The following is an 11,178-nucleotide window of genomic DNA, read 5'->3' on the forward strand; positions in this document are numbered from 1 at the left end:
CAGGTACAAATTTCTGTCCCTTCATCTATATAAGCTTGAGAATTCAGAGTTCTTTCTACAGTCTTTTTCTATTTTTTTAATTATAAAAAATGATAATTCAAAAATTGACATAGTATTTAGCAATTTTTTTTAATGTGCAAATGTAATAAGTGAGAATTGAACAGAAGGGAAAAAAGATCTTTGTCCTCTCAAAACTCTACAATAAAAGGAAATTTGTTTTTGCTGAATGAATGCTGAGAATATCATGGAATTGGCATAAATCATGGGTGAGTTTTTTTCCCCTCTTCCTTTTTTTCCAATATTTAATTGCAGTGGTCCTCTCTGAAGGTAGGTGTGGAAGAGCCAGTAAGTTCAGTAAATTCTACTCCAGTGACTGTACTTAATATTTCCAGTCTGGCAGCCAAGCAAACAGCTTTTCAAAAAGATCAAGAGCCAACAAAAGAGCTGGCTGTACTGAAAAATACAGATATTATATTGGGTTTTTTTAGGAGTCATGTTTCCAGTAACAGACTGTACGTGTGTACACACACACACGAGATCTACTAAAGGGAAGCAGACTGCTTCTTACAGATATGAATGATAGACTGAACATTTGAGCATTAAACATTAAAATGAATCTACTTGGTCAGCCATGGGATGTTTGTGAGGCCAGTTTGAATAATGAGCAAAAGACAGAAAAAAAGCTTTTTAATATAAAGCTTTATGTTGTGATTTAATCTGCCAGGTGAATACTGCTAAATTAAATTTTGCTCATCACAATTCATATTTTGCATTTCACTGTATAGTATTCTCTTACTGACTGCAAAAAATATAAAAATCCTCTGAAGAGCAAAAATCTGCCACTGTTAGAAACTTGCTGTGTGGCATCAGTTTATGGTCATAATTTTGCTCATAATATGGTGTTTTCTTATACTTAGGTGGTTTTATTGCAGGCAGTATTAAATTTACTGACTTTAATAATCTTAAATAACAAAAAAATTAGTAGCTTCACTTAATGTAAATGTATTGATACTGTAATTAAACACGGAGAAAAGTTTGTTAGTTGTTTCATTTCAAAAGCTGGAGATTTGCTATTTTTTTAAATCTACTTCAAATTCCATGGAAATGCATTGAGATACACTTCTCTCTTGTAAAGCTCTAAAGCAGCTGTTATGGTATCACATCTCTGCACTTCAACAGTGCACTCCACCTGTGCAATTATATTGGGCATTGCAGCTTCTGGTGATGGTAGCAGAAAGGTAGCAGCACCATGGAGACTGTTACAGAATCAAAACAGGGTCTTTAGATGCTGAAATCAGGTGGTTTGAAACTTCTGCCTCATTTTGCCATATTTAATAAATCTCTTTTGTGGAAGCACCTCATGATAGATTGATGAAATCATCTCTGGCTCCATTATTTTTGATCTGAACAGAAGTATTGAAGCAGAAGAACCTCTTTATCTGTCAGAATTTTACTTCATATCTGTATATTTACAATCAGGAATCTCAAGGGCTACAGCACTTCATGTTTTAGCAATGCATATAAATATAATAGCATTCCTTGCAAAGATAACTGCTCTGATCAGCATTAAGGCTGTAAAAGGGTACGCTATTGTAATTTTAAGTGATTATTAGGGTACTGTGTTTAGGACAACATTTGTAGGGGGGAGGACTATTTCACTAAGCTTAATTTTTTCTTATTAAAAGCAATATGGTGAAATTGAAGATTGCCAGATAGATGACTCTTCTCTCCATGCGGTGATTACCTTTAAGACAAGAGCAGAAGCTGAAGCTGTGAGTATAGTCTTTGCTACAAAAATATTTTTACATAATTGCCTGTATTAAATTCAATCAAATATAGTAATTTGCTGTAATTACAAAATAATTGAATGCTGCTGAGTATTTTCAAACAAGTCTAACACAAAGGTTTTTTTCTAGATTAAACAATGTAGAACAAATCTGTCAAACCAGGATATTACTGAAATTCTTAGTAAATGAGGAAGTTTATAACGAAGCAATCAAGTACAGGATGCAAGAGAGAAGTCAAGAAGAATATGTAGGAATTCATGGCTGGATATCTTGGTTTATCTTTATTTAATTGCCGGTTGTTTTCATCTGAAGACTTTGTACCTCACCATCTTCCTCAAGTTTTAACTGACATCCTACAGAGTGATCCTGTTATATTATATATATTCTGTTTGTGATGAATCAGAGTTACATTTTCTTGAAGACCTATGATAGTGTATATGTAATTTTACATGATGGGACTTTCCTTTTTTAGGATATTTCTTAAAAATTTAGGAAATGGAAGAAGTAACTTTTAGAGACTAAAATGAATTATTTGATAGGTAGGTTCAAGAGTTGAGGTATGTTGTAATTCAGCATCCTTACATATGGGTCATTAGGACTTTTTAATTTTTATATGTATATAAATTATTTATATAGATTACATATGATTATACGCATACACATATATACCTAAATATACATGTATATACACACACTTGGGGGGGGTGTACACACACACACACACACACACACGCACACACGCACACACACACACATTTGGCCCAGAGCATAGTTGTTCTGCAAAATACTCTGTTTTCCATGAAATTCTTACATCGTTGTTGGAAAAGAATATTCTGAAAGTAATGGGGACTCCAGAAGGAAGTAAAAATGGATTCATGCTTGTAGTATGGTTGTATAGAAAGATTTCATTTTATGTTTATATTTTCCACGAGGTTGTTCTTGTGAAAGTTACTCAAAAAGAATTTTCATATCTGGCCAAAATTTGCTTGTATGCTGTATCTTGAGAGACCAGGGACCTGATTTACAGAAATACCAGTATTTATAATACAAGTCAATGGGAGCTGTAGTTTGAATGCTTACAGCATCAGAAGAATGGTTACATATTTAGAGAAATAATTTGAGGCATCTCCCAAAGATGAATTAAGGAAGCGTAGAAGCACTGCTCGTGAAGCTCATAGATGCCATAGTGATGAGCACTAACTATAGTGAGATTGTAATTATTCTGTAAAAAAGGAAATGTAATTAGTGGTGCATAGTATATATGTGTTCTCACTGAATGATGAAGGGAAAAAAGAGTTGTACAGCTGTCTGTTGAAGGAATGCAGTTTGACAGTGAACAAGATGAGTTCTATGGAGAATGAGAAATACCTCATCACAGGTAAAAGTGGTCATAATTAATGTATGCACAAGCAGACTGAATTAAGGTTGCAGTTTTAATTTTGGCACTTCCTAACTTTGGATACTAGGTTTTGCAACTTCCAAGTTGTTGCTTACATAAGAAATATATTCAATATTGAGAGGAACTTATTTACACTGCCCCTTAAAAAACTAGGAGACCTGGAACAATAATTTATTGTTACAGACCATCCAAATAAAGTCTTTACTGATGCTAGATTGAGTATGATTCACAACGATTGACCAGATATTTGCTATGAACAAAAATTCTTCTTGAGATGACTTTTTATCAACAAAGTACAGGTTTTTTTATTGTTACAACTTTTTTTGTTGTTGTTAAAAATTGGTATGGAGAATTTCTTCAGATCAGCACTACAGAGCTAAATTTGTGTGTCCAATAAAGCAGGGAACAGGAGTACTTTGCAAGTAAACATGGAAGCCTAGAGATGTGAAGCACCTGAAAAAGAGACGGGTTAATGCAGGGCATGCAGAAAGGTATTGGCAGGGGAAAGGGAGACGTGTTTGGGGGAGAAGGGGAAGTCAACGTTGTGTGCATTTTCTTTGGTGATTTGTTTTGCTCCATATGAACTACAGCATGTTTTGCTTCAGTCATTCTCAAATAGAATAGGGGAAGTTGCCAAGCTGTATCAAGGAGAAGTTTTGAATACATGCTTTAGAAAGAGATTTGAGCTGGGTCAAAATTCCTGATTGATATGTGATGTCGTTCACCTTCCGGTTAAAGATAGTGTTAAAACTTTTCATGTTCCTATGAGTTTGTGCCTAATTGCACCATCATTTTTAGGTTAAAATTCTGTGAAAAGTGCTTGATAAAATACAGTAAACTTCTATATTTTACCTAAGATATTCTAATATATTAAATATATTTGTCTGGAAGTTATATGTTCTAGTAAAACAGACTTTACGACTGGTAATCAGAGAAGTTATAAAAGTAGAATGCAATCATTAAAACTTCTTTTGAAGCTGAATGTGAAGTAAATGTAGCTAATATTTTACCTTCTTAAATGAAAAAAGGCTTAAGCTTTATGACCACATATGTTTTAGCCTGGAAGGAAGAGGAGGATTCCCTACTGTAAAATGTTGCATTTTTATGTAGTAGTAATTTCTTCCAAAGATTACAAGTTGTTTCTAGACCTAAATGTCACATATAAGTACTTTTAAAAATTCTAGTTGTGTGACATTGTGATGAGACCATGGACAAAAAGCTCCTGAGCTGCGTTTTAATAGGCATAGAATCTTTTAAATTTATCATAAATTTATATGTACAGATTTAAAATTTATACCTGGGGACTTTAATATCACACAATTCATGTTCAGATGTCATTGAACATGTAATTGTTTCTACATTTCACATTATGCTGTACTTTCAGATTGTACTATAAATCTTCTGTGACTGTGACGGTTATTTCGAAATGTTGCTAACGCTGATTTATGCTAGTTCATGTTACTTTAATTTGAACATACTATTTCCAAAGCAGCCACTTAATGCATCTGGTACTTAGAAAGGCATGAATATCCCATAAGTTAAAAATTTTTACATTTCAATTACAAAGGCTTTACAAGAAGTGGAACATTTTCCAGTAGATTAAGTTGTAATCACAAAGTGTATTTTTTTATATCAAATCATTTTTATTTGTGGGATGCTTTATTTTTTCCAGTAAGTAATGCATTAACTTTTTTCGTCTTTTGTGTCAGACTTTGAAATGTGAAGAACCCACAAAGACAATACTAAAAAGCAGGAAGATGTTAAGTTCAAAATGCTATCCACATCACCAAATGGTTTATGATTTTGAAAGCTTATTTTCTTATGGTTATATTTTGGTCATTTTCCTGAAAGGATATGTGAATTCTCTGTGTAGTTAATAAATATGTTCAAATCTAACCTATTAGTAGTAGTTCAAAAAGAGTTTATGAACTTACTGAAACTCAGATTTTCTTCAAAAAAACCCCCAGACCGTTGCTTTATTTCTGGCATTGAAACTTTACTGAAAATTATATTCCTCTATTAAGAAACATTAAACTAAAAAATTTAAATTTGGTTTAGGCCGCAATTCATGGATCTCGGTTTAAAGGACAGGAGTTAAAGCTGGCATGGAACAAACCAGTTGCTAACCTGTCGGCTGCTGAAACAGAAGAAGCTGAACCTGATGAAGAAGAAGTAAGCTTGCTTTTTTTTTTTTCCTTTTATTATTTAAGGTGAAATAATGTCTGTCTCTTTTTTTCTTTTCTGAAAATGGTCTGGATTCATGCTTCTGTTCCTGAATTTGACTCTTATCTTTTGATATCAGTAAATAGATTTATCACTAGATATATTACTTGTTTTCTAGCCTGTTGACTGTCCAGATATTTTACTTTTCTTTGCAGCAATGTTTCATCTTTTACACAACAAAAAGTTCTAGGGAGTATGTTTAGAAAATTGGAGGCACGGGTGTGAACTTGCCTGAAAAAAGTTGAGGATTTTATGCAAAACCGGTTATTTGTCCAATCTACATTAGGCATGAATTTCTTAGAGGATTGAAGTTCAGAATCTTTATAGAGAGATGGATATCTTTTGGGGGATACAGGTGAAGGAATAATTTTAGAGCTTTTGGTAACATCATTCAGACAGCTAAAGTACCCCTAATGAGTGGCAGTCTTCGTCTTAGTACATGAAGGAGTCATAGTGGATTCAACATAGATTTAAAAAAAAAAAAAAAAAAAAAAAAAAGAAAGTTGATGCTTTGTGGTCTTGGACTGAAAGATACTAAAACTTTGACCAAACAGCCTTACTGGATTAATCTAGAAATAGTGGGGAAAGATCTCATGATGTGTTTAGCTCATTATGTTCAAAATATCTATAGTTGTGAACTGTGAAAAAATAAATGCCACTTGGAAAAAATTAAGCAATCTTCCTTTTAATTCATTTGCTGTGAGTTAACTGTATCTACGTGATAGCTGTAGAGTAGCTGAAGTAATAGAAGTACACCTTGACTGACTTTGTGATAATATTTTGTCTGCGTGTTTGCTGTATGATGTTTCGGCATACCTACCAAAGAAGCTGTTTCACAAGATTAAATTTCGATATGACCAAGTTCAGTCAGTGTTTTTGCGCTTTGTGGTGTTCAGTTTTTAATAAGGTGTGAGTGAGCAAGAGGCTGTGTTGGAGAATCTGCAGAGGATCTTAGGTATTTTGTCAGTTCTCCTTCAGGGATATTTTGCTTCTGAAGTTTGACAGCAATGTTTGTTACTAGAAGGAGTCTACTTTATTGAGAGGTCTCGTTGAGAAGCTACTTCACTGAGACTTCTCTATTTTACTTAACAAAGGAAAGGTCATTCAAGAATATATGAACATTTCAGCAGAGTAAAGAAAGGAAAGTGCAAATTGATTGATAGGTGAGATACAGTGAGATTTATTAACCCGACCTGGAGATTCTGAACATAAGGAAGCTTCCTGGTTGTAGTAGGAAGTGGGGGAAGGGGGAAAGAGAGTAACAAGCCTATACGCACTAGCCACCCTAGTGAAAGGAGAGGGTGGATTTATTCACTCTTGAAAAGACCTGAGGCCTTAGATATTTGACAGCTCTTGTCTGTTGAAAAATGGTTTTGGTAGTGGGATTCATCTGTTTTAGGCGATGTTCGTCCACCTCAACAAGACTCATCAAGTATGGAAAGAAAACTTAGGGATAAGACTTGCATGAGACTGTTTTCTGTAATTCATGAATTATTGGACCCATCTAAAACTTTGTGTAATTTCATGGTTTGGATGTTGACCTTTATTGTAGATCTTTGCTATCTGGTGTTCTTTTTTTTTAATACTTTTCTTGAGATCTAATTTTGTTTTTTGTTTTTGTTTTTTTTTGATTTAACTGTTTTCATCTGTATGTGTCTGGATTATTTCTGCAGTTAGCCCTTGGCTAATGATTTTTGTGGAAAATGAATGAGAGTTGATCTTGGATCAAAACCCTAGATGATTGCTTCCTTTGTGTGCTTGCTGAAATCTTTGCAATACTGAATGTCTAATATAAAAATACTATTTTACCTATATTTTTGTCAGCTGTGTTCCTGGAATCTTACTTGGGCCGGTGTTTACAGATTTCTTATTTAACATGATTGATATATCTAAGTACTTACCTTAGACCCTCCTCCATTTTCCATAATGGTCCAGGTATATGTTGCTTTGTTTGCTTGACAGGATTGTATTTTATTTGAACTCTCTCCAGCTGAATCAGTCCCTCCAACCTTCACCAAATTTCTATACTTAATGGCTTTTTACTTACTGATCATTGGGAAATTTTGCACTTCTTTCTCCCTGAGTGACCTTTGTATTGCTTCAAGCATTTGGTGAAGTTACTATTTGAAGTGTAGTGTTATGATTGCAAGGTCCTGGATGGACCAGTTCAAGAACATCAACAATTTAAAATTTTTACTTATGTAGTATTAGAGCAGGGTGTTTTTTTTCTGTAGTTAGTGGCCTGAATTTCAATCATGCATTGTTTAAATATGTAAAATGACTTGAGTTTATGTGGACTTGCAATTCATCATGCTACTTATATAACTTTGTTTTACAGCAGCTATTGTATACACACAAGAAAAAGCTTGCTTTCTTTTTTTCCATGTCTAAACACTGTGGTTTTAGTTCACCTAAGTAATAGTAAGATAAATAGGGTTAGCAGGCTTAAGACCTGAGTAAAACTAAGAAATACCTTGGTGTTAAAGAAAATAAGCTAGATCATTCAGCAGAATGACTTTCTTGAAGAGTAATAAACCAGGCCTCCTCCTCTGCTTATGAAAATTTGAGGCAAGGCTTTTTTAGACTTGGATGCCGTAGAGTCAAACTGCAGCCAGAAAATTCCTGGTGAGCAGCCACTTAATTATGAAAGCACCTAAACTGGCTACGTCTTTCTTGCTACTCTTGGGTGCCTAAGAAAAGAGTTGACTATACTGAGTCAACAGCAGATGCCTGGGAAAAAGAGTTTGAGACCCAACTGTAGAGATACTCTTCTCATCGTAAGTAGTTTGCAGTTCAAGGAACTCTTGAGTGAAAGAGCGAGTGTCTCTGTAGTCAAAAGCCTGTTATAGGTACCTATTCTATGAATTTGTTGGGCTTCTTTGCAACTTGAATAAATTTAGCATCTGTAATGTCCTGGAATGCTACTGTTTAACTCTATATACCGAGTATAATTACCTTTATATTGGACTTCCACCTTCATGTTTAATTTTGATGCTCTCTTGCTCTTGTATCAAAAAACCCCAATAATCATTCCTTCTTCACCTTAGCTCTAAGACACCTAATATTTTATAGACTTCTGTCATGCTTCCCCCAAGTTACTTTTTTTCCAGGCCAGAGAATCCTGGTCTGTTCAGTTGTTTCTCTATAGGGCAGTACTTCCATGCTTGTGATCATCCTCGATGTCCCCTTCTCTTGGGCACCTTCAAGTTCTGCCTTGTACAGTAGCCCAGAGCTCCTTTTTGACAGTGCTGAGTGGTTCCTTGCCTCTTATATTTTAGCCTGCTGGACATCTAGACACATGAGGAGACTAAATCTTCAGAAGGCTGCTATGTATTAGATTGGCCCACAGTATCCCTGGCACACGGTGGTAGGATCAGACAACATGTAAACAGAGCTCCTTTTTAAAATGAACTTTCCATAAGCAAAGGTAAAGAAGATAGTAGTTTCTCCCGCTTGTAGAAAAGCCTACTGAAAAGAGCTTAGTTATAGGCTAGTTATAATCTAAAAAAAAAAAAAAAAAAAAAAAAAAAAAAAGCTTAAAAGGCTTTTCTCATCCTAGAGCCTCACATCTCTCTAGAAGGTTTCCTAACTTCACTCCTCAGCCTTCCTCCTGTGAATCTTGGAAATTCTGTACTAAAGGCTACAGTTCATGGGACAGGAGGAACAAGCAAGGAAGAGCATAACTGTAACCTAATAGGAGACTTTGCTAGGAAGCAAATCCTGGTGTTTTCGTCCTTTTGTTGTAGCCAATGCATAAACTGGTGCAAAGTGTGTAATCTTTAAAAAGTTCTGAGACAGTGGATAGTTCATATAGATGCTATGTGTCTATAATTAGACAAAAATGGAAACATAACTCTCTGTCCATCTCTTCTTTTTAACTTTGCCTTTCTGAAACCCGTAACTCTTGACCTGAACTGTTTGGTGAGCCAAAGCTGTATTTGTGTAGTCTATGACATGTTTTATTGTTGCTGAAAGCCAGTATAGAAATTGAAAATCTGTTAATGTATTTTGTCTGAATTGCTGTAAAGACTCTTTTTCCCCTGATACTATAAAGATTAGGAAGATCAGTTTTGATCTTGATTAAGCTGTCAAAATCAAAATGACTCTGAGTCAAACTTTGTGCTGTTAAGAGCTTAATCTACCTGCGCCTCAGGAGTGAAAAGAGGCAAAGTTATTACAAACATGGGAAAGCTAACATTAGTTTTCAGTGTAGCATCTTAAATTCCTGGCAACATTAACAGCTCGAGCATGGATGATATACTGAAGAATCAGAAAGGTACATACCTCCTGGTCATTTTGAAGTCTGCTTAAAACAACAAAACCAAATTGCATTTGCCATCTATTAAGAAAGTGTGTGTGTGTGTGTGTGTGTGTGTGTGTACATATATATGTATACACACTATACTTTTTTGAAAGCATCAGTGTTTTTACCTTTTAAAGAATGAACACATTTTCTTTATTAAATCTCATGAATCAGAAGTTAATATATTGCCTTTTGATCTCTTACATATTCTGGCTTAACATAGAGACTGTAACTTTTTTTTTTCTTGAAGTTTCAGGAGGAATCTCTGGTAGATGACTCTCTTCTTCAAGATGATGATGAAGAGGAAGAGGATAATGAATCTCGTTCATGGAGAAGATGATTCAGCTGATCACTGATAATGCTAGAACTGCACCTGCATTGCATTAGTATTACCTAATGTACTTCTGCATCTTTGTAATAAGAAGGGTTTTGGTAAATGTGGTGAAGTTGGATTCGGATATAGACTAAAAAGCAGCTGATCAGTTATATGTTTTGAGAGATTGATGTTTGAGTTACATTTCTGTAAATGATTGCTAAAGACATCATACTAGGAACATATGCAATGTTTTTATTACATAGTTCTACAGAAAGTTACAGAATTCTTTGGGTTCTTTGTAATTTACCGAACTGGTCAAACACAAATGGCCAAAAGTTGTTATAACATAGATAATTTTTGTTTTATTCCAGATACGGAATGAAAATTTGCATTTAAAATCTTTGTGAATGTTTTCAGAAATGAATAGATAACAGTACTAAACCGAAGTCTCTAAAGTTATGTATTCATAATATTGCATAGTAGTATGCTTAGGCTTTACTATGTACTAGCCTTTTGTTGAATTTGTGTACGTATTTTACCTATGGGTTTTAATGATAAAGTGTATGACTGCTTTGCATATAAGTCCTTATGACTTTAAGATGTTAAAAAAATAAAGAAATGGAATGGTCTTCAGAAAAAAAAAAGAAAAAAGAAAAAAAAAAGCAATAACCAAAAAAGCTAAGGCAATGGTCCTTCATAATGAAAAAAGAAAAAAGAAAAAAAAAAGAAAAAAGAAAAAAGACCATTCCAAATGGCAACCCCCACCCCCATGTTCACAAAAGGAGCTCTAATCACTATCTCTCACATTAACATAGCATTGACTATAAAAAAATAAAACTTGAAATAGAGAAGTTTCCTTTCCATTACACACAGGTGTACTTTACTGCCATATAAAAGCTTTTGCATGTCATCTGAATTATAAACCTGACTTAAATCAAACTCTAAATAGAATAATGTTTCAACAATAAGGAATTCATTCTGTATACTTACACTGTGGAACTCTAGAAGAAAGTTTGATCCCACAAAGATACATGCACTACAGAAATGTAGTCTAAAAATGCATTAAGTGAAATATTTGGTAGGTATTAGTCTAAAAACTTTAAGCCTACACACGCTATTGTATCTTTTCTATTCTTGTATGTCTGTAATT

The 11,178-nt window shown here is 34.2% G+C and overlaps 1 protein-coding gene across 3 annotated transcripts in view; it reads left to right on the top strand.

Moving 5' to 3' along the window:
- The window catches only part of RBM26 (RNA binding motif protein 26), a 56,934-nt gene extending 46,138 nt beyond the window's left edge, over positions 1 to 10,796 (top strand). For all 3 annotated transcript variants that reach the window (XM_026120885.2, XM_026120887.2, XM_026120886.2), the window contains 3 exons: positions 1,686 to 1,772; positions 5,245 to 5,358; positions 9,963 to 10,796. In XM_026120885.2, the coding sequence (XP_025976670.1) occupies positions 1,686 to 1,772; positions 5,245 to 5,358; positions 9,963 to 10,052 (291 nt within the window). In that variant the 3' untranslated portion in view covers positions 10,053 to 10,796. The remainder of the gene's footprint in view (positions 1 to 1,685; positions 1,773 to 5,244; positions 5,359 to 9,962) is intronic.
- The last annotated feature ends 382 nt before the right edge of the window (positions 10,797 to 11,178 follow it).

The sequence above is a fragment of the Dromaius novaehollandiae genome, chromosome 1 (genome assembly GCF_036370855.1).
Source record: "Dromaius novaehollandiae isolate bDroNov1 chromosome 1, bDroNov1.hap1, whole genome shotgun sequence".
Classification (NCBI taxonomy): Eukaryota; Metazoa; Chordata; class Aves; order Casuariiformes; family Dromaiidae; genus Dromaius; species Dromaius novaehollandiae.